General features: G+C 43.6%; 3 protein-coding genes and 2 long non-coding RNA genes across 8 annotated transcripts in view; 2 read left to right on the top strand and 3 right to left on the bottom strand.

Moving 5' to 3' along the window:
* The window catches only part of LOC127473698 (uncharacterized), a 901041-nt gene that overhangs the window by 324685 nt on the left and 552473 nt on the right, over window positions 1–23883 (top strand). The gene's annotated exons all lie outside the window — the stretch shown is intronic.
* Window positions 777–1837, top strand: LOC127473702 (uncharacterized). Its single transcript, XR_007905558.1, has 2 exons — window positions 777–958; window positions 1142–1837. It is a non-coding gene; the product is annotated as an uncharacterized LOC127473702 (long non-coding RNA).
* Window positions 1241–12419, bottom strand: ATP6V0E1 (ATPase H+ transporting V0 subunit e1). Its single transcript, XM_051793638.1, has 4 exons — window positions 12279–12419; window positions 10196–10243; window positions 4916–5043; window positions 1241–2222 (listed from the first exon to the last, which is right to left on the bottom strand). The coding sequence occupies exons 1-3, from the start codon at window positions 12380–12382 to the stop codon at window positions 4950–4952; spliced, it is 246 nt and encodes an 81-aa protein (XP_051649598.1). The 5' UTR covers window positions 12383–12419; the 3' UTR covers window positions 1241–2222; window positions 4916–4949.
* Window positions 13400–18102, bottom strand: RPL26L1 (ribosomal protein L26 like 1). Of its 2 annotated transcripts, none has more exons than XM_051793636.1 (4): window positions 18011–18102; window positions 17014–17186; window positions 15952–16092; window positions 13400–13570 (listed from the first exon to the last, which is right to left on the bottom strand). In XM_051793636.1, exons 2-4 carry the CDS (start codon window positions 17179–17181, stop codon window positions 13442–13444), a joined length of 438 nt encoding a protein of 145 aa, XP_051649596.1. In that variant the 5' UTR covers window positions 17182–17186; window positions 18011–18102; the 3' UTR covers window positions 13400–13441. The 2 variants fall into 2 exon arrangements, with proteins under 2 accessions (XP_051649596.1, XP_051649597.1); XM_051793637.1 differs by lacking the exon at window positions 18011–18102 and adding an exon at window positions 17945–17965.
* ERGIC1 (endoplasmic reticulum-golgi intermediate compartment 1) overlaps window positions 20023–23883 on the bottom strand; it is a 60451-nt gene continuing 56590 nt past the window's right edge. For all 3 annotated transcript variants that reach the window (XM_051793611.1, XM_051793612.1, XM_051793610.1), the window contains exon 10: window positions 20023–23266. In XM_051793611.1, the coding sequence (XP_051649571.1) occupies window positions 23159–23266 (108 nt within the window). In that variant the 3' untranslated portion in view covers window positions 20023–23158. The remainder of the gene's footprint in view (window positions 23267–23883) is intronic.

Here is a 23883-nt window from a genome sequence, read left to right as displayed (position 1 = left end):
CACCACATTGCTTTTTTTTTTCCCCAGAGACTCCATAGCATTTAATTCTGGAAACAAGGGACCAGCCACCCACCTCTGACAACTGACTCAGCCCTGCACAGGAGTAAAACGCTTCCATGATTTACAGTACAGGAAAAGTAAACTTCAAGAAACTCTCCAGAACAATATCTTGTGCAGGACACAGATGCAGATATTTGCATTTCTTAAACCATATGAACAAAAGCAGTTACAAGCATTTGTAAGCTGACCTGAACCATCACTCTACACGCTGCCAGTGTTTATGACTTAAAAGTCTTCAAGACTTTGAAGCCAGTTTCCCTAATCTTACTTATTTTTTACCTTCCCCCTAAAATACCCATTTCACTGCAAACACAGGTTTCCTATTACAAGCAACACAAGCTTCCTTGAACATTTTGTGTTCTCATGTTGTCAAAACCAAGAGGGAACTGTTAAAGGCTCTGGTACCTGCATTGTTCGTTAAAACACCCTGAATCTGCTCTAATTTCCTGCAGTCATGCAAAAAGAAAAGGAATTATCCAAAGCACTGTTAGTTCCTGGCACACATGGACACCACTCACAACCACGATGCAGGCAGTAGGTCACACAACATTCAGTAGAACAGAGACAAACCAGTGTTCTTTCAGCTTCTTCAGTCATGCCACTACCTGACATCTGCTTCAGAGGAAATATTAATCACTCTGAAAAAGGGGAATTTCTTTCTGGGAAGCATCTAAGTGAAAACTGCTCTATTGCTTCTTTGTCCAGGCTTGGAATAGCTCTTTCCATTAAATTCACCAACAGTGAGACACACCATGGGAATTCTGTTTTAGTTCTCTCTTCTACAGCAAGTGATAGCTTAGAACCTAAAATAGAAAGGCTGTTCAAGAAAGTGGTAATACAATACATTAACAGCACTGTTTGTCACGGAGTGTTTTCTTTTTGGATATCTCACTTTAGGGTAAATATGACAAGCAGATCAATGTATTTTTAAATCTGTTGCACATTCAGATTTGTCAATGATGTCCTGAAGTATTTTCCCTCCCCCCTTCACACAATGTCAACATGTCTCATTCTTCACACACTTAAAAATCCAAACAACCACTTAATGTTTTCTAAGATCATTTGGTTTCAATTTTCTTAGGAGCTATTTGCTACAGACTGTAGAACATGATGGTACAATGTCTTGCATGGTAAAACACAGCTTCTCTGTAGAAGGTAACGTAGCAAAAAAAATCCACTATTCCAGTCCCAACAGTTGCTATGTTTATTTGTAATAATGGGCACATTCTTCCTTCTTTTGCAATTCACACTGTCCAGTTTTTGATCGCTGCAAGTTACTTGTCAGGATCTTGGAATTTCCTGCATAGTAATGAGCACTATCCCACAGAACAAGTTAATGGTGCTATCCAAGAGGAAAAAGGAAAAGAAAAAGAACCACTCCATTATGTCCTTGAGCATAACAATGAAACACAGCAGAGAATAATTGGAATTTATCTGGACATGATGGAAGCAGGTAAGGAAGAATTCATAAAGACTCTTGTGCATGCAACAGCTTTTATACCCTTTGAAGTTACTCCTTGGCAAACGACTTACTAGATTCATTCCCATCCTATCATCTAAGTTTCCTCAGCTCAACTCCAGCCACTGATTAAACCCACAGAAAGGCACATTGTAACAGTTAAACATGGCACAAGAACATTTTGTATAAAGCAGAGGATTACTTTTATTTCCAGGCGTGAGAAATTTAAGAGCAAATTTCTCAGGAATACAACTCATTTGAAAAAAAAAAAAAAAAGCCATCAGCTTGTGGCACCACTGTTTTTCCTCTCCTCATACAGTTTATTGCACACATTTTTGTCAAGTGCAAACAGAACAGGGGTGAACAGCACAATGACAGACAATCTAAGACCTGCAAGATACATGAAGTGTTCCTAAAGAGTGAGGAAAATGAATAGGAAATGACTTCATGACCCGTAAAAACTTTAGAAATTTTCACCACGTCTGGAGTTAACAGTCAAAAATCACCAGTACCAAAGAGGAGTATAAATTGCATTAGGCACACTGTTAAATGGTAAGGTAGGAAAAATACAGGGCTTTGAACAAGCCCCTTGAAGCACAATAGAAAGGTTAAGGCATTACTGCAGGCTTGGTATCCAACCAGCTACGTAAAGGGCATCTTTGGGTCAGTGGAGTTTTTCATCTGGAGGAAATCTCTTCTTTACCTGCAAAGCAAGAGGCAACTTCATTATTCCTTTCCATGGAGACAATTTACTAACTGAAGACCTGGTTGTTAACCACACCTATTTCCATTCCACAAACGCACTGAGAAATGGTCAAGAACTGCAGATAATTCATCTATGTGGATGTTTTCTTGGCAGTTTCATTTCTGGAGCTACTGCAAGTAGTTTTAGTTACATTATAAGCTGGTAGAACAACTATTTCCCCAGAATGTTTTCTTTGCTGTAACAGCATCCAGTGATCTGGATGACAGCCCTTCTTGCACTTGCACGAAGACAGTTCCTGGTCTGAGAACACAGATTATGAATTGATCGAGTCAAGGAGAACAGGTAGCATTGGACCAGATTCTTTGGAAGAGAGCACAGCCCATATTTACCATGGATGCAGAGCTTTGTGCGCTCTTACATGCTGCCATCCAAGCCCTTAACTTGGGGATACATGAAATGATGCTGTGTAATCATCCCTTGAACTGGAGGGAGATTGACTGGAAATACAGACCAAACCTGTGTAATCTGGCATGGATCAATCAGCTCCCCTCTAGAATGTGAGGAGCTCACCAGAGCATTTTTAATTTGCTCAGTTGGTAAAATAAAATGGGTTTGCTTAGATCACCTCTGGTTTTAAATAAGATCTCTCCACTTTGGGACTTAGTACTTCATTCTCTTTGTATTATCCATACTAATCCATCCAAACCTCAAGTGAAAGAAACAGAAGGCAGAAAAAAGTATAGTACTTTAACGCTGGAAAAGCACATCTTAGAAGCCAGAATTAACTGGTTGCTGTATTTATGGGAATCTGTGCAGTGTTAGAGGGATATATTCCAACTCTTATCAGATGGAATCTAATTCACAGCTCCTGTCTAGTCAAAGTCCACAGGAGGCTCCGAGTGCACACAAGAGCAAGGAAAAGAGACGGAGCACCTCCCTCAACACTATGGGAGGAATTCAAACAAGACCATGGAGAGTGGTGTGTCCTGTGACAGCACATTTCAAGCAAAAAAAGAACAGATATTCGAGATTATTATATGCTTTTACTTTTTTAAACTATTCTTTTTCACAGAAACAAGAACCTTATGCCAAAATTAAGCCAAGGAAATCAGATGCACCAAAGGTTAAAACAAACTATGTCATGTAACATGACAGCATGTGCTATGCAGGTCTCATATTTCATTAAAAAGTTTAAAAATGGCAGTTCCTCACAAACTCGTTGGCCATGTTTGAACATATTACTTCCCTCTCTTCCTTGGTACTAATTTAACTTCAGTTCTCTGGGAAATCCTGGAGGGGGAATGGCCTGATTCTTTTAGCAGGCACTTAAAGAGTTGTATCTCACCTCCAGGCTGTCCATGCTGGTTTCAACACACCATGAAGCCAAATTTTTATTTCCGAGGCATCCGCTTGTCCAGATAACCACATTTCAAGATCCCAGGCAAACTGAATCATCCTATGGGATTCAGGGATCTGTGTGCCCATTACCAAAATACGCTGTTCTCTGTTTTAGCTCACTAATTATATGTTAACACCCGAACAGTGAAATTGCTCCTAGGAAATTCTGCTTGACTGACTTAGCTAATTACAGGCCTCGACTTGAAGCAGGGCCAACTCTACCTTTAGATTCTGCTTGGTGCTTAAAAGAAGCTACAGACACATTCACGTGCCCCCAGTCTGACAACAACACGGTTCCCACGAAGCTTTCTTTGAAACAGAGGAGCTTTCCTTCAGTGTAAATGTCCAGGACACTTTCCAGACAGCATTTAACTGAGCTATAACATCAGCTCTCACTGTCTGCTGTACTGATTTCTGAGAACAGAAGCAACACCAGCAAGGGAGTAGGGGTAGGCAGTTGAACTTGAAAAGACAAAAAACCCCAACAACCCAGGTAAAATCTTAGTGTGTCTGATTATTCAGTTACCAGCATACAAACTAAAACCATGTGTGCTTGTTTCCACATTTCCTTCATTTGAAACTTCAACTCCAAATGCTGCCATTCTGGAGAAACCCAACAGCATCAAGGTACTTTCAGAATAACACTTTATTTTTGCTGGCCCCGTCAGAAAGCCCAGGAACTGCAACAACCACATTCCAGCAGCACAGCCCAGATATCAACCACCAGGCTCACCTGGGATTAAAGTTGCACACAGGCTGTCATTAAAAACATAATAAGCCATCCAGCTGTGAGCTCAGGGTTAGAGCTATATATTGACAGGAGATAAAGAACACACTAATCACTGTTCTTGCTCTGACTTCCCAGATGAATGAGGGCAACTGTAGGTTGCCTTGGAAATCAGGACAGGTCTTAGATGAAATGGTAGTAGGCTTGAGGAGAGGTTTAACAATTGTTCAAGATTAGGAAATCCACTTATGCTAGCTATTAAAAAACACCCCAGCCCAATTTTTTTTAATGTTTTTAGATGAAGTGTTTTGTTCTCCTTACAAACCCCTGAACACAACACTACATGACAGGATAGAAAGAAAAATAACTGTCAAGAATTCAGTCCAAGCTTTTCACGTATCCAGTCAAGATTACCACCCAAAACGTGTTTTGTTGCAGCCTACAGAGAGACAGATTTCTCCTGCAAAAGAGCTACAGCAGTTCTGATCACACTGTTTAGACCCCAATTCAATTTCTCCTGAAGCTTTAACATACCAAATATATTAATAAATCTGATCATACTCACCTAGTCAATAAATTGCAGCAGAGGACAGACATCCTTAAGGCCAGTGATATTTAAGATACCAGATTGTTTCATTGCTTAACTGCGGCCCAAAGAGGGGGTTGAGTTGAGCCAGAATTGCAATCAGCCAACTGCAAGACAACCCCCCAACCCAACAAAGAGAACATCAGCCAAATTACAAACCTTATGATAATGGAAAGGCTTGACCAAAGCACAAGGATTGGCAGAGAAAAAAAGACCATTTTCAAGACGGTCTAGGAACAGATAAAAATTCTACTCAAGTTCATACACAAGGACCAGAAACAGGCAATGAAGTTATGGCACCAAATCCTTCTGCAACTGAAATAAATTGTTCTGTTCAATTTAAAGCAACACAAAACCACCTGACAGAATTTCCCGCGTACTTTGCCTTTGACAGGAAAGTGTTTTTAGATACACAAAACTCAGGTATTTGTGGGCTCAGAAGACAGAAACATAAAAGAACAGACCTTTCTTCAGTGCCTTTGAAGAATCCTTTAAACAAATACCTCTGAGAAACATCCTCTCTCTCATTTGCTTTTCACTGCATGACAACCTGCTCTTGCAGAAAACGGTGTATTTTCAAAGACTGAACAAAACTGAATTTGAACCCGTCCCAGAGGTAAAGGAACAGGGACCTGAAGCAAAAGGGTACAATGCTATAGGAACACACACACAAAAAAGACAAAAAAATATAGCACAAGAACAAACCCAAAATGACAACAAACCCCAGACCCTGAGCAGAGCGGCCTTGTCATCGGAGCAGAGCACAAACTAACACTGCAGAAGCCACAGCCAGAATTGAGAACAAGAGGAATGTAGTTTGTGGAAAATATCCAGGAAAGCTAAACAGAAATAAATATTCCACTGTTAAAAGATATATTTGCTTTGTAAATGTTATAAGAGTCAGAGAAAGCAATGGATGCTTCCATGGATTTAAATCTATGTTAAATACTAAGTATATAAACACATTTAGTGAACACACTGGCTCATCTGTCTGCTATTTCTAGAATGCTTTGTAAGGAGGAGAAAAAGCAGAGCAGCTTTGTAATGGGAGCTGCCACAAATGTATCAGAGTGCTTAGGCAGTCATGGAAAATTCCACACAAACCTTGATGCTCCGACCAGCAAACCAAGTGCAGGTCGGCTGCAAAACGCCTGGAACAGCCACAGGCAAAAGATGTGGGTCAGGCTTAAAGAAAACACATCAATCCTCTTCCAATTTACAAATATTTATTTGCAATGCCCCTTTCAGTTTTGCAGAGAGTAGAACTCCAGTTAAAACAAGAGGCTGATCCTGCAGCAGCCCATCAGTCCCACGAGCCTGGGAATACGCAGCAGGCTCTACTGAGGAATTAAAACGTCGGTGAGACACCTCCAAGAGCAGCCAACAGCCTTTAGGCTGACACGTTTTTACTTTACTGTCCAAAGCAGTGACAATGTGTTTTGAGACCATGTTAATCATTGTGTTAAATCTACTTAAGGGAAAAGCAAATTAGCTCTTAAAATTATCACAGAATTTATTTTGTGAGGGTTAATTTTCAGATACAACAGAGAGATCGAAAGGTGCCAGAGCACTGTGCCATCTGCCTTCAGCATCCTGAAGTAACACAAGTGGGAGGAGGGTAGGAACACTAAAAGCCTGTTAAAGCACATTATTCTTTTTCACTGTACAGCAGGAAGGAACTCCACGCACAAATCTCTCACCTCTCGCTGCTTCCCAAGTTCAGGCCCAGCATGGCTGTGAATTAAATGAGCTGGGAACACATTCAGAATATCACCCTATGTAACCAGGCTTTAGGAAAAGCACTGTGCAGTTTTCAAAAGGCATTTGTTGGGGCCATGCTGGATACCCGAGCTCTGAGCCACGGAGGCATTAGGGCAATAGTACATTCCTTCTCCTGCTCTGTGAGGGCCTGCTAATTTAAAACAGTAGTTAATCTATGACTCCCTTGCATTCAAGGTAAGTCATGGAAAAGCTTTTCCCATGTTTTGCTTAAGCTATGCTGCTTTACACAATAGTCCATCCTAACAACACAAAACAAAACGCAGCATTCAGAGTAAAACAAACCTCTGTATCCAACGGGCAATGTTCTGGAGTTGCTAAAAGCAGGTATGGCATTTGAGCCACCCACAGGCCCTTAAATTCTACCAGATCCCACTTAGAACAGTTACTGTTAATTACCCAGCTCAGACAAGGAAATTAAAGTCCCTTCTGTTGTACCAGAAAGATTTTTTAAAAGGTCTTTCCACCATAACTGCCATCTGTCTGTGCTCGTGTTGCAAATTAAGGTCCTGCTATCTCTATTTAAATGTCAATTTGGGCATCCGTATTTTAATCCTCTTAGCATCAGTAGCAAATAATACCATTTTCCAAGCACCCTGCCCTCTGCTAGGACATCATGGTACTGTTCAGGAACTGCTTTGTAAACAGCAAAATAGATTTAGACTTTGACAGTACCTCCCAATATGGTGTAACCTATAATTTCTGCAGCAGTAAGACTTTGCCTTGTATTTTATGAGGTTCCTGAGGGTTGTATATTCTCCTTCAAAAGGCCTCTGGGTACAGGATCTGTACACAAAATAGGCACTTACCCATGCAAATATCTTCCACAGAACAACCAAATGAACACCATGTAATCAATACTGTTATTCAAAATTACTATTGTTAAATCTAAGCACAGAATAAACAGCTTTGAGTTGAAATGTGATTGACTTGAAATTTTGTTAGGACAAATTCTGTTTCTTGAAAATCAATTTGACAATCAAGTGGTGTTTAATGAAGACAGGAAATTGTTTTTTTCCTATTTTCAATGGCAAAGATAAATCAAAGAGCATGAAAGTAGATCCAGCAGAGTTCTAAACTCTACAAAGAAGTAGATAATAGCACCAGCCACCTGCTAAGGACACACAAATACAGAAGACCATACCTGGGACAACAAGAATTATCTAACAAAGAATCCTCAGAAACCATTCTTTGGGCTTCCTTCAAGACTGATATGAAAAATCAGTGTCTTTCTTTAGTCACCAAAAATTAAGGTCTGAAATGTTTTCAATGCCTCCTCTCCCCCAAAAGGAAGAGGACACAAGAACAACAAGCTTCCATATGTTTGAGGAAAGAAAGGTTGGACCAGATGATCTTTCAAGGTCCTTTCCAACAAGGGCTGTTCTACAGTTTTATATGGAATAAATTAAAAAAAAAAATAAAGACTGCGTGATGAGGCAAGTTCTATCCTGGAACACGAGAAGAAAAATTGGCTTTTTGTTGCATTCTGGCAAGCAGACACTACAAATGTCATTTATGTGGTTGGGTACAACTACTGAAGTCTTAAAACATCCTAATTTTTGGCTGCTTCTCTTTTTCCAAGATATAACTGGAGAAAGCCAAAGGGATTTAGAAAACAAGTAGGAACCTACAAAATTACCAATGAACCCCCTCACTGGACATGCAAGAACAGATTATAAAACATGATAATGATTTGTAATGGGTCTGTTTAGGTACAAAACCCACTAAAGTTACAAGGGAAATATCACTGTACATTTGAGAAGTTCACAGCATTCAGCCAAAAGTTGAGAAATTCTACAACAAATACATTCCACATCATAATCCAGAGGATGCTGCAGATGCCACGTGGCCTCTACTTCAAGGAAACTGTTCTTCTTCAAACAATACAGACAACAAACCCTAAGCTTCAAAGATTTTAGAAGAGTGGGACATTATTTCTGTAGGACAAAAACAAGTGAGAACTTCAAACTCAAACAAAACCATAACAAAGCTCAACCCTCCCCCTAAGAAAAAAACACCACCCAACTTACTGTAACCTAAATGCAGCAACCCAGTAAAAATGACCAAAAAGCTGCCCTTTCTTAGCCAAGCATTTGGGACCTACTGTGAGGCTGGGCTGCTACAAACTTTATGTGTATGCAAGGAGACCTTCATAGCACTGAGACTCCCGGATTTCAATCCCAAATTCAAGCTGCTTGCACTGCAAAGCTCTTCTCTGTCCACTCAGCAAAACTTTAGTTTAAAAACTGTCATGGCTATAAAACACAGAACAAAGTCTGCTGGACTTTTACAGTTAACCAATAGAATGATTTCTCAAGACTTCACCTGTCAAATACTCTGAATAAAGAAATAAAGTTTAAAAGTACCTCACCTGTATAAAACCTGAATATCACATTATTAGACTAAACCAAACCTGTATAAGCTAGAACCCAACCCAGAACCAAACAGGCCTCTCCTGGAACATGCCAACACTGAATATATCACATTTGGCTGCCAGTTCAGAATAAGTCTTGAGATTAGAGATGCATTTCTCTAAATATTCATATTAAGCTGCTTTGAGTAGCATAAAAAATGCCTAAATAGTTCAGGAAAGTGCAAATACTACTTGGGTTCAAATGGGACTCTAAATAATGATTTTTGTTACAAGTTAATCCTTAAGATTGAACCAGACTTTTACCAATTTACTCTCCATAACAAATTCTTCCAAAGTTATTTCTGCATAGCACTTTCTTTTACAAACTAAGTCTCTAAAGTCTTAAAAAAAAAAAGAGAGAGAGAGAAAAAACAACAAGCACACTTTCTCTTGCAGACTCCAGCTACAACTGGCTTACCTCCTGATAAATAACATGATACAAGGAGCTCTCAGCAAGTCACTTTGTTATTGCTACTAACTCTCCTACGGAAAATAGGCACCCTTAAAATATACTGTGCATTTAAACAGGTCTTAATATATCAAAGAAACACTAAAAAAATCCCCACGCAGAAGTTTTTCCACCCACCGCTCTACCAGATTTCCAGAATAAATTCAACCAAACTAAGGGCAAAAAACTCTTCAGTAAGTTTGAATTAGTAACACCTCAGAAATCAGTGTAAGGTATAAAGAAGGAAAAAGGAAAAAAAACCCAATCTGTGAATCAGAAAAATCCTAGAATTGAGCAACTGCTGTTACACTTGCGAGTAAATGAGGCAGTGAAGTGGAGAGGAGGAATATCGAGTCCTCACAGAGCACAGCTCACACTTATGTGTCAGAGGACCACAAAAGGAATTCAAGTTCATTTTAATTCAGTGTTTTCCAATGGGAAAATGTTTTCTTTGGCACGTTGGAGGTCTTCAGAACCAGAAATTCTAAGAGCTGTCAAAGAACACCATGTGACACATTCAAAAAGCTTCTTCCTGAATGTTCTGAGGCTTTAAAAAAGGAACCTTTGATTCCATCAGAACTGGGCCTCGGTCAGAAGGCAAGACATTATTTATACTTACAACAGGTAGCAGCAAACAGCACATGTCACCAGCATTGTGTTGATAACACTGCAAAGAAGGAGAGAAACAGCTGATCAGGTGTCATGTTGTGACTGACCACAAGATACAATGGCAAAAATAATCCCAGCAAACAAGAACAAGTTTAACTTTGATCATATGAAAGATGACTCAACATGAATGTTCTGACTTCTTCCAGTTGAGTAAACTACAAAGGCACAGCACAGACTCTGCAAAAGGACTGACACAGCTCTGGAAACAGAAGTTTACAGCTATATTTAACAAAAATCACTGTGAGGAGGAGCAAATCTGATGCAGTGTCCCTGCTCCATTTCACAGCCAAGGCTGCCAGCACAGTAAATCACTGAAACTGGATGTTATTGTACACAGTAAACACTTTCTTCATTTGCAGAATTCTATTTACAGAAAATTTCAGTGTCAAATTATAACTTTTAATTTTATAGAATAAATGAGGGTTTTACAAATTGAATACAAAATAAAATGTCAAAGCCATGTGAAATGATCTGTAGTGTAAGATTTCCCTTTCTTGCTGGAAGAGAACTGTGTCAGAAAGCACAGTGAAGCTGAAAAGAAGGAAGAACCAAGTTCTTGAAATTGAAAACAGTAAAACTGCAGCTACGCACAGAGATGGTTTTGAAATGGGAAGAAAGGAAATGAGGTTTTCTAACAGTGATCTCTGCAGCTCATGGAACTCAGTGGCAAAGTGGAGGTTTTTTTTTTATTTTTAAGTCATAAAATAGAATTTCCCTCTATGTCTTTCCTCCCCCAAATGAGTAACAAAATCTTATGGTAGGACAGTATCTTCCAACCCTTTTGTGACACAAGAACTTCAATATTTTTCATCTATCAATACACATCCACTTTGTCAACTTTCAAATGAATGCTACAAAGCCAACACAGCCTGGAACCTTTCCAAGGAGTCCCAGAGCCTTTGTTTGGGAGTTTTAACCTAGGCAATGGGAATTCTTAGGTCAGGTAAAGTTTGCACTAACTTCTTTCGTTAGGAAAACAGCAATCCTATTTAGAAACAAACTTTGCAAATTTTTTTAAGAAGATGGGAAGTGAATAGACTACAAGGTATTGCTGTAGAATTAAAACACAGCAGTGCTCTATTCACACTTGTTAAACAATCACACTTTGGAATAAGGATACACCACCTGTTCGTCACCCACATATTTCACATACTTTCATGTCTGGAAGACATATTTACAGGGTATTTCTGAGGACAGACAAGTTTCCAGGCATAAAAGGCTTAAAAGTGAGGCAGTACATATCAGAGCCTGAGGAATATTCCTCTGACTTTAGATAAACAACTGAGAGAAAAGACAGTTGGTACCTGTGGAGTAGAAGGGGTGTCAGAGAGAGGAAGAGAGGTTAAGAAGTCATTATCTCCTAGAGAAAAGAGAAAGACAAAAACTTGTCTGCTTTTTAATCTGAGCAGCCACAACCACTGCAGGAAAATCCTCTGCTTAGGTGCCCCACTGTTGTCCTCCACTACAAGGGCACCAGCACACATTTAACACAGAACCGAGATCTCCTACAGAAACTTTTCCAGTGGGAAACCAGAGGATGGTGGAGTAAGTTAGGAAAGGTCAAGTAAGGAAGGAAAGAGGAAGTTATTGCTCAAATACCACCTGACTAACAGCGAACCTCCTTGACACAGGGTGCCGTGTCTGCAGAGGGTTCACGGAAGGGTTTGGGTTGGAAGGGATCCTTAAGATGATCTCACTCCAACCCCCTGCCATGGGCAGGGATACCTTCCACCAGACCAGGCTGCTCCGACCTGGCCTCGGACACTTCCAGGGACGGGGCAGCCACAGCTTCTCTGGGCGACCCGTGCCAGGGCCTCAGGGGAAAACCCAAACCCGTGCGGGGTTGCGGGGGCACCGCTCGGCCCCGGCCCCTCCGGTCACGGCCCCGGCCCCTCCGGTCACGGCCCCGGGCCCGCCCGCGCTGCGCCAACACTGCGGGGGAGCCCGCGGGGCCGCGGGGAAACCTCCGCCGGGGCCTCCCCCACACCCCAGGGGCCGGACGGGCCCGCGCCCGCCGCGCCCCGGTCACTCACCCGCGGTTCGGGCCCTTGGGGACGAGCCAGGGCAGGACGCCGCCGACCACCCCCCAGAACACGCTCATGACGATGATGGGCACGGCGAGGCCGCCGTACGCCATGGCCGGGCTGTGAGGGACCGGGAGCGGCCCCGCCCGCGCCGCCCGCTCCAACCCGCGCCCGCCGCGTCACCGCGGGAGCGCGCGGGGCGGGAGCGCGCCGGGGCCGCGGCGGCAGGGAGGGAGGGAGGGAGGGAGGATCCGTCTGTTCTGCGCTTCTTAACAAAGACGTCAGTCTCTTTAAAGAGAGTTTCAGCAGGACCCCGAAGGCTCTGGCGCCTTTCCAGCCCCAGAAACAGCGAGGAGTCACCGGCTTCGGCCCACTGCTCTACTCACCGCACCATATCATCTCCCTGTTTACTGCCCACCCGATGCTGGGACATCTCCATTTGATGTTCATAATGGGACCCCAGGAAAAACAGGCTGGCGGGTAAAGGGGACAGAGCTCCAGAGGCTGGTTCTGAGCTCCTCAGGGAACTGGGGACATGGACAGTGTCCCACAGGGCAGATCTGCACCAGGAAACGTCCTAGTGGCAAAGGAACCCCATGGGCTTCCTCAAGCACTGACTCAAGGCAAAGATACCTTGTATTCAGCAGCACGAACTGGAGGGACAAACATGAGCCTGCATGAGACTCTCATTCACAGCCTACCAAAAAAAGCTTTGCATTCAGGCTTATGAATGACTTCCCAAGTGCAAATGCAATTTTTCTCAATTCACAGCATCCCATTTTTCAGATCCTGGTGTTTTGCAGGAAGATGAATTTCTTTCCCTCTGTCTCAGCAGTGAGAGAGCCACTCACTGAGGCAGTAAGTTCTCTTAAGTTCAGGGCTGTTTTCAACACACTGCAGCCACTCTCAATTCGTAGGTATAGAGTGCTAAAAAGAACTTCCTCTTACTGAAGAGTTCATCCAAAATAGCACCAGCAACAGCACTGAGACTGCTTCATCCCTACCCTTCTCAAACCAGTCAGCTCTACCTCACAAGCACTGGTGATAAACCCCCTTGTTAAGCTCTACCAATTATGTAAGGCCTGAAGAAATTAGGCCAAGACTTTCTAAATGAGAAGACACACAATAGGTTGAGTTTTAACAGTTTTTTAATGGTGTCAAACAGGAGCCACCTATTCTTGCATCTTTTCAATTGTTTCTTCTTTGTACTTGCCCTTCTCCTTCCCAACCTGGCGGGACTTCGCTTTACGCTCCAAGATCTTCTTGCGATCCTTGTCCAGCTTTAGCCTGGTGATCACCACCTGGAGACAGGACAAGGAATTCAGTGTCCCTGCAGAGTTAAGGACAGCAACCCAATGGACCCATTGTACTGCAGCTGGGCCCTGGCACAGAAGTGTTATTCCCAGGGATTATCTCGTTTGGTTTGAGTAAACCCGAGGTACAGAATTGACTCCATTCCACCATCTTCACAGGCACACCCAGGAATCAGACTACACGGACAGTTCTTTCAATGCACAGCCAAAACATTGCACAAAGTGAAAAGCAGCCAAATTTCTACTGAACTACATAATAAAATAATGACTTTGAAGTACATATACTTTCCATTATTCAGCTCAAACATGATGGATACCACATCCACCTGAAACACAGAAGAGCTGATCTCACCAAAAAGGCAACAGTCAAAGCACCACAGTGACTATAAAGACACTTTGAAGAACGCCTGGTATGGCACAACTGTGATTATCAAATATAACTGACATATAAAGGGTAATTGTGCAGACCCTTCACTGCCACTGCCAATTGATGGGATTGCAAACAAAGCACCAGCAAACTGAGGCTCTGATTTCCATCCCAAAAGCAGCCTTCATGTTTTTCTTGGATCACAGAATCAAGAAATAAGTGTGTTGGTATAACTGAAAGCAGTACTTAAAAAATACACCTGACAATCAAATCCTAGAAATCCCATAAAAGCTGCAGCAGGACTTCACACTCCTCCTCAGTTCCTTGTGTATTTAGGGCTCTCTTATTTGTAATTCCCACCTCTCTACCCAGCAGAGGTACAAACTGTTCATACAGCCCACTGCAAGTCTGTAACAAAACATTCCTCTGCTCCATTTGCATTAATAACTTGTGCAAAACTTTGTCAAGGTCTGGTTCCCAATTAATGAAAACCTTCCCAGAAATAAAGAACCAGCAGAAAATTCAATTTCTTTCACTGCTGTTCACCACACAACAAGTATGTGCACAGGCTCCACCACAATGTCACCTTGTCCATCAGATGTTGTTGCTGCACACAAGTCGTGATGTTATTTTGGAATAATTCTGCTCTCCCTCTGCTGAACACACCAACCATTTACTGCACAAAACCTGTTACAACTCGATTTTTTCCACCAACACTTCCGTATGTGTGCCCACATGGCAAGGCTGAAGCAGACTAAATTTATCTGCTTCAAACCAGGTTTTGGTGAGTGGTTCTGTTTAGTTTGAAATGTTTCCTGTTATAACCAAAACACACTTTGCCTTGTTTTCACTGACTCAACACTTCAGGCTAAAACCAGGTTCAGAATTTAGTTCGCAATAGCCCACAAGAACAAATCCTGATTCTGAGCATCTATTTAAACATTTCTAACACCTCCTCAGCCAGTGCAAATGCCACACAGCAAAGATGAAGGATCGTTCTAAACGATCTGTTCTGTGGTTTAAAAACATCAAGTCCTGTAAAGTGTTTTAGCAGGACTCCAAAGACTCTAATGGCTTTCTAACCCTGGAAACAAAGAGGAGTTACTGGTTTCAACTCACTTCTCTACTCACAACACTGTAACATTTATTTTTATTTGGGTTTATTACCCACCCAGTGCTGCAGCATCTCCATTATACATAGAATCACAGGATGGTCTGGGTTGGAAGGGACCTTAAGGATCATCTTGTTCCATCCTCCTGCCATGGCCAAGGACACCTTCCACTAGACCAGGTTGCTCCAAGCCCCATCCAACCTGGCCTTGAACACTTCCAGGGATGGGCAGTCACAGCTGCTCTGGGCAACCTGTGCCAGGGCCTCACCACCCTCACAGGGGAGAACTTCTTCCTCATATCCAATCTAACCCTACTCTCTGTCAGTTTGAAGCCATATCTCCCTGTCCTGTCACTCCAGGACTATTGTAAATAGTCTCCATCTCTCTTGTTGACTCCCTTCAGGTACTGGAAGGCCACAATTAGGTCTCCCTGAAGCTTCTCTTCTCCAGCCTGAACAATCCCAATTCTCTCAGCCTTTCCTCACAGCAGAGCTGCTCCATCCCTCTGATCATATTTGTACCTCCTCTGGAACTGGTTCAACAGCTCCATGTCCTTCCTGTGCTGGGCCCCCAGAGCTGGAGGCAGCTCTGCAGGAGGTCTCACCTGAGTGGGACAGAGGGGAAGAATCCCCCCCTCACCTGCTGCCCATGCTGTGGGATCAGCCCAGGACACGGGAGTGTTCTGGGATAGGTCACGTCCAGCCTCTCCCCCACCAGCACCCCCAATCCTTCTCCCAGGGTTGCTCTCCTTCTGTGCATCCCCAGCCTGGATTGATCCTGGGGGTTGCCCTGATCCAAGTGCAGCACCAGCACTTGGTAACACGTTCTACTCATACCAGTGCCCTTATGTGCCCCCCAGCTCAGCCCACAGATCCCAGGTCCCACCGTACCTTGCTGGGGTGGATCCCCACGTGGACAGTGGTGCCGTTGGCTTTCTCCCGCTGCACACGCTCGATGTAGATCACATACTTCTTCCTGTACACCTGGACCACCTTCCCGATCTGCTGCCCTTTGTAGTGTCCTCGGACAACCTGAACAACAGCACAGGGAACACACTGACCCACACTCCAAAAACACCCCTTGAACAACCACCACACCTTATAAACCACTACTGAGTTATCCAGCAGGACACCAGAGCTGCACAGATTGAAATAATCCCATCTCAGTTCTTTTCACACACATGCCACAAAGACATCACTGACTTTACAATTCCTGCATCACTAAAATATAATGGATCTGAACTGCAGTAAACCCTAATGAAGCTCTGTAACTTTTCAGCCACAAGGCTTCAACTTGAACAGTTATCTTATTTTTTCACCTGTCATTGCATTTTATACAAAAAAAGCCACTTAACTTAGATTCATTTCCAAATCAATCTTTTAAATATCACAGGCAGCAAATAAGTCTATAAAAAAAGAAACAATTGTTTGTGCTTTATTGTTGAAAGTTTTTAATCCAGCACGACAATGACTGCATATAAGTGAAATGTAGTAAAACTGCCACCACACTTGTGTATGTTCCTTGTACTGTCTTTGTCACTGATGTGAATTTGAGAAACAAAATGTGCTTGACTAAAGCTCAAGTCATGACTAGATTATCTTGGATTATTTCTGCAATACCCAGGGCAAAGCTGCAGCACCAATGTGAATTTGTCTCGTCCTTCCCTTTTGCACAGGCTACATATGGAAACAGAAACCCAGAATAATTTAAGTTGGAAAAGATCTCTGAGACCACAGAGTCCAACCTGTGACCCATCACGACTTTGTCAACCAGAGCAGAGCACTGAGTGCCACGTCCAGTCGTTCCTTGAACACCTTCAGGGATGGGGACTCCACCACCTCCCTGGGCAGCCCCTTCCAGTGCCTGACAACCCTTTCTGTGACGACTTTCTTCTGAAAACTAAAACCCAGACAGTTTCCCGTGCAACAGAGCAGCTCAAGGCAGTGAGGTACCTGGACCTCGTCGTCCTTGCGGATGGGCATGGAGCGCACGTTGTACTTCTGCCGCAGCTCCTTGGACAGGGGCGAGGACATGATTTTCCTGCGGATGTGGGAAGGGGCATTGAAGTGCCGCTTGCGGTTCTTGCTGCGGTCCGAGGTCACGAACGGGTTGAACTTCATTTTGCCTGCACAGAGAGGAACAGCAGCTGGGGAGATGCTCATAACTCACACACACTGTGTTTCACCGTCCACGCACAGGGCCAGGGCACAAAAAAGCACTTTTAGCTATTTTTAATCCACTCACTGGTTAATGGACCCTCACAGCCTTGACTCCCAATGTTTAAGCCTCTTCTATGACTGATAACCCTGCTCCTACACACGTGCACATCGGACCCTTCTAATCCAAACCTCCCCATTCCCAGCACTCAGGACACCTGGATCCTGCCCTGCAGTCACACCACTCTCACTTATGAACTCGATGTATATTTTGAGCTCGCGGAGGGAACTCGCCCTGCTCCGGCATCCTCAATAGAGCTCCTCGGCAGAGCGCACAGGACACTTCTGCAAATTCAGGACACTTCTGGCCTTTCCTAAATTTTAACAACTGCACTGCAAGACTGCCTGTTATAGCACCAGTTATCCTGCTGACCAAGGATATATTAAATTAAAAGATAAATCAAATCAAAGGGTGCTTTTGCTCAGCTCCACAACTTCCCAGTGCACGAACTGGCACCTCCTATGCGAGCTGGACTGTATTAACTTAATGATCCATAACCAATACACAGACCGAAGGAGTCCGAGCCCTTCCTGGAGCCCGACCTCTCCCCGCAGCCCAAGCTCTCCCCGGCAAACCCGCCCCACAGCTCCGGGCGGGCCCCCGGCGACCCAGGCCCCTTCCCGCTCCCCTGCGGGGGCCCTGCAGGGCGCTGCGCACGGTCCTGGCCGAGGATGGCGCGGGATGACCCCCGATGATCCCGGATTATCCCGGATGCTCCCCCCGATCCCTCACCCGCTGCCGCCGCCGCGCTGCCCGCCCGGAAAAGGAGCCACGGGCGCTTCCGCTTCCGGGAGCGGCACCGCGAGACCCCGCGAGACCCCGCGCGCCGGGCAGGGGCGAACGCCCCCTGGCGGCCGGGAGGCCACACGGGCGGGGACAGACCCGGGACGGACCCGGGACAGACCTGGGCATCATTCCCCTAGCGACCTGGTACCAGCCTTGACTTCATCCCCTGGAACCCACCTGATCGTCAGCCCTGGTAGCCACCTGGGAATCATCCCCCGGTACCCACCTGGGCATCTTCCCCTGGAAACACCCCAGATATCGCCCCCAGTACCCATCTGGGCACTGTCCCCAACACCCACCTGGGCAGTGTCCTCCAGTACCCACTCGGGCATTATCCTACAGTATTAACCTGGGCATCATTCCCTGGTACCACCCTGAGCATCATCTCCCAGTGCTCACACAGGAATCACCTCCCATGCCCACCCAAGCATCATCTCTGGCACCCACCCGTGCATCCCCTCCTGTCCATCAGAGCTATTCAGCAGCAGTTATTTCTCTCCATGTCCAGCCCCTCCCTGGCCGTGGATGAAAACAGGACCATACTGCTGGTGCCTCCTCTCCAGCCCAGCCCAGCTCCCTCAGTGACACCAGCCCCTCGTCCCTCAGCCCAAAGGGACACCAGTTCCCTGGGGCTTCTGCCAAGTTCAAATTCCCCCGCTCAGCCCCTGGTCCTGTGCCTGTGTCACCTGTCACCTCATCCTTTCCTCCATAAACCACCTTACCTGCACATACCACTTGCCTTTCAGGCAGATGTCGCCCTAGTACATATTTTCAGGACACAGATTAATTTATTCTCAAAGAAAACTGGTAGAAATGAACCAATCAATTGGAGGAGATGCAGCACAGACACTTGGTTGGGTTTGGACTTATTAACAGAGGCTGGAAAAGTTCTGGACTGTTGAGTTGCAGCAGGCTGAGGTTTGGACAAACACCTTCCCCAGTGCCTTTACTCATCATTTACAGAATAAGGAACCTTCACCACAATCCCACCACTTCTGGAAGTCTGTGTTCCAATCACTGGAAGCAGGCAGGATCTCTTCCTTCACAAAGATGTTGTACAGCTGACACCAACATGAGTCAGCAACACCAGAACATAAAGGGAATTGGTTCCTTAAGATGGTGCAGATATCTCGAACCCTGATTTCTAAATACTTATGAAGCAAGGCTAAATGGACATTAAAGGAGGGGGGGAATAAAAATCTGGTTATTTCATATACCAAGGGGGCACAGTGACTAAAGCCAAACCCAGCAAGTCCCAAGCACAGTCCACTCACCTTTCATTAGAAAAGGGAGGTTAGGACACTTGGTACTGTACAAAACCAAGCACTGAATGTCCAGACATGACTCAGGGCCTATTACAAAAGAGCCTTGTGATAACTTTCACCACAGTGACCTGGCTTACAGTGATTTCACCGTGTGATAACACTCAGTTCACTGAAATCATAATTAAAAACAAAAGAAAAAAGCCCCTTTAGATTGATTTTGCAATAGTAGTGCAACAAGAAGCCAATCAAATCATGTAAGAGTTTTATTTTAATCACAGAACTAAAAAGGCTAATATTTTATTAACATAAGGTTGCAAATTAAAAAACAAATGCCAGAACTCCTCAATAGTCTCCACTTGTAGAAATGCAAAAGACTTGTGCTTTGAACATCACTGTAACACACTGCAGGGCTGAGTCCTCCTCCCCTGCCCCCTCCTCTTACCTTCCAAGGGGAAACACCTCACTGACATCCTCAATCTTCAACTTCAAAGGACGATTCTAAAGCACAGACTCAACACAGTCATTGTCAGCCCCGACACTCTGTGTGTCACACAGAGAACAACTTTAAATGAGAAATATTCAGGAATTGATAACTGGCCACCAAAACCGCAGATTTCACGTTTTACAGCACAGTAGTTGAAAACAAGTATTTGAGAAACCAGATCAAACGTTCACAAGTGCATCTCTTCCAAATTTTCGTACCCTGTTTATGTTTTATTTTCTTAAAAAATCATCTCCAGCAGTCCAATACTGCCTAGAACACACCTAAGCACACTTTCCACAGATCTAAAAGTCTTAACTCCACCTTGCAAACGATCCTATGCCTCAAGTTCTCACCATGGGATGGAGTCTAGAGTTAGAGGGAATTTAAATGAAATTAATTTAAACTGGAAGTTCCAAATATATTACTTCCCACAGGGATGTCTTTCTTGGAAATCCAAATATTTCTATCAAAACACTGATGTGAAAGAGCAAAGTCAGGAACAGGGATGAGCACCTATGATCCAATGGTTCCCTTCGACTATGACCTGAAATTGGTCTTGTTTGCAATGATGTTTAAAAGCATAACTAAGCTCATTTTGTCTCTAGAAAGTTGAAAATAAAAGTGAAATCTACTGAGACATGAAGGCAGGGGCTGTAACTGCCTCACTTTCACATTTGGAGAGATGAAGAGCAGATTCTTCTGTAAACACATGATTCAGTACCATTGTGTGACCCACATTTGAAGGACAAGCTCATCACAACTTCCAACAGCCCCAGAAGGTGGCCTTGGCTTGGCAGCACTCAAAGGTTTACACCTGGTTTAGAGAACCAAGGTACAGACTGTTTCTTCAGCCAAGTTCTGCCAGAACTTGAATACAATTTGGTTTTCACATCTAACAAAAAAAAAAAAGTGATTTATGAGGTTATTGCAGGGGATATTTTGGCAGAGAAAGCAGGCACATGTATGTTATTAAAAAAAAAAAAAGCTGAATAATTTCACTGGTTTGGTTTAGAGAACTGGCCTGGACTGCACAGAAGGCAGTTTAACACAGATAGGGAGTGGGGGGAAGGACAGAAATAACACACCAGGGGACACAAGGAATCTGCAACCACCTTCACTTGTTTGTGTCTAATAAATTGTACCGGGGGAGAAACTTCAGAAAACGATTGGTACAATCCACTGCACTGCAAAGATCTCCCCTGGCCCAGCTCAGGAGAAGGATGCATGACTCAGATATTAAAAATCCCATCTTTGTAATCCACTGGGTTCACAAGCTGTGAGCAAAGACTCACCAAACCCAAAAGGAAAAAACAGGACATTTTTGCTGTAAGCTTCAACTGGTCACAGTGGATTAGAGGGAATCCTTCAGGCAACTGCCATGGAAAATCCCGGCCACCCGGTGGGTACCGGTCGCAGGCACACGGACACACCCCCCAAATGAAGACAAGCATCTCATTTTCAAGTTGATTTTTGTAAATGGAAAAAAAATGTATAAAATCTATCCATACATGAACAGATACAGGAAGTTACACAATCCAATTTACAACTAAAGTCATAGCAATCAGTCCAGAATAAGAACAGGGAAAAATTCCAATGCTGTCGTTTGTCCCAAGTCACTACAGGGCAGATGATTGGCTGCTTCTTTTTGGTGCATGGATAAAACTGGCTACACCTTCCCTACTTCCACAGCAATGAGACAATTTCAACAGACATGTATTAAAATTGTTTTGAAATGCATCTGACTCTAACAATAACACTGAATATTCAAGGATTCATATCATTACAGCATAATGTTTGCCTCCAGGAAAAGGGGGCAGTAGATATTATCAAAGAGAAACCCTGCAACCATCTTAGAATTTACAGCATTGAGTTAAGGATTTTTATTTTATCCATCCTGGAACACTTAAAATTTGCGTGTCCTCAGCTCAGACATTTACAACGCATGCGGAGACTGTTACTACTCAAGGAACATGGATGGGGTCATGGAAAAAGCACTGGTGGGCATTTGGTCTAATTTTAGTGAACTCATGTCCACCATGACATGCAAGTCACATCTGGCAGCAGTTTTCCCCTCACACCTCCATTTACTGGAGACCCCAGAAGACAAGGCTTGAAGGAATGGACAGGGAAGCTCAGGTACCATTTTAAGCAATAGAACAAAACTCCAAGCAGGGGCCAGCCTGTGGGAATGCTGCCCTGCTACTGCTGTACCTGTGGGAGAACAGTGTCAGCCCAGGGCTCAGAAAAGATTCCTGACTGAGTTTTTAAGGAAAAGGGAGGCACCTTAAATCCTGGAAAGTCAGGTTTCCTGTGTTTGACAGGTGTACTGAATATACACACATAATGCAAGAAGGAAGCTGTGCTCATCCACCCAGAAGGCTGCACCATTTTTCTGAGCACAGAGAAGAATATACTACCTCTTTTCAACAAAACAACAGCAATAATAATAAAGCAGAAGTGGAGAATCCAGACTGTTGGGTGGTCTGTGTTTAAAAACATAAGAAAAAAATAAAAGCTTATGCTGTAAAGACAGCAATTCCCTTTCAAAGCAAAGGCCACATAAAACTGTGTTGCTCAGTTTGGTTTTTACTTCATGCCACCTGTAAACACAAGACTGGATATTCAGTTTCTGGGAAGAAATGAAACCACTTTTAAATCCAGAGTAAAAGAAATGCCCTCCACTGCTGGGATCACAGGTTACCCACGAAAAGGTAGCTGGGAGAAGGCTTCCTCTTCTCGTTTGTCCACTTCATTGAAAGGTTGTATCTGAACAACTGAGCTTTCAATAAAAGCACAAAACATTTCCTGATGTTATTTATGCCCTCTGTCTCTAAAGTTTGCCATGGGGACTAACACTTTCCATTCCTCACCAACAGATACATCACCTTTTTGGCACCATGGGTGGAATTTCTTCCTAATGTATAATTTTGCCCTATACAAAAGTCGATTGTCTAATCATGCAAATCCAACAGAACTCCAAAAAGTGCCACAAGACAGTTCAACTCTTTGCAATCTACTACCTAGTTTGTACACTGCCATAGGAACCTCCCAGAGAACACACTGCTGTCCTTATTTAGAGCTGACGGTGTATTTCATATATGGCATTTCAACCTCTCTTTCTGGGGGGAGGGAATCAAAATCCACACCCTGATTCCACTGATTTTTCCCTCTCAGAGCTCTGAAATGCATGAGATTTCTTTGATTTGTTGAAGACATCTTCACTGAACAGCCTGATTAGAGAAAAACATACCGATTCAATCAAATAGAAAATAAAGACAAAAACAGGTAGTGGTAGATTTCTCTATCTTTTCTCCTGTCCTTTGAGACGAGGGTAGAGTTTCACTGCTACTGCATTTTCCCCAGCTGGATCTTCTTCCAGGCCTCTGATGCTGTGAAAATGCAGGAGTCCAGGATCCCAGCTACAGTAAATGTTCCTCCAATGATGGCACATATCTGAAATTACAGAGGAAACACGTTTGTCAGTGATGAGGGAAACTTTTATGCTGCTTAAACTGAAGGGAGGATTCTACTGCTGGGGTATTTTCTAGAAGCACAGCAAGAACTAGGTAACAGTACTGGGGATGGAATTACATGGAAAATCATTCAGAAAAACCATTCCCTACAGTGGAATAAATTAGTGCTATCCTGAACTCATCACAGCCTGAGCCATTCCTAAATCCCAGCTCCTACAGTTCGAATTCTGTTCCTTTCCAGGCTAAACTCCACCCAACTCAGCTTTCTAGAAGTTCTGTGTTGTTCATATCTTCCTATTACTGTTTTCTACTATAAATACCACAGCCTTATAGTCTTTTCCCCATTTTACAAGATTCAGCATTTGCAAACAGGCAAAAGACACTTAAATAGCACGTGAAGGGCAGTGACTAACAGAGAAACCCAGCTCCCAGGGACACCCACAGCTCAGCTAGTCTAACACTTTCCATGACAAAGGCTGCTCACAGAAGCCAATTTAACTCTTTGTGGGCAGAAGTTTTCCACACAAGTTGTCTTGGGTTGAATTATTTAAACACCAGTAAAAACAAAAAATCATTTTTTGAGAACAGAGTTCGGGA

This window comes from Manacus candei, unplaced genomic scaffold (genome assembly GCF_025592945.1).
Source record: "Manacus candei isolate 608988 ecotype Guabito, Panama unplaced genomic scaffold, ASM2559294v1 h1tg000037l, whole genome shotgun sequence".
Classification (NCBI taxonomy): domain Eukaryota; kingdom Metazoa; phylum Chordata; class Aves; order Passeriformes; family Pipridae; genus Manacus; species Manacus candei.
Note: the sequence above shows the minus strand (reverse complement) of the source record. Positions and strands in the feature narration are given on the sequence as shown.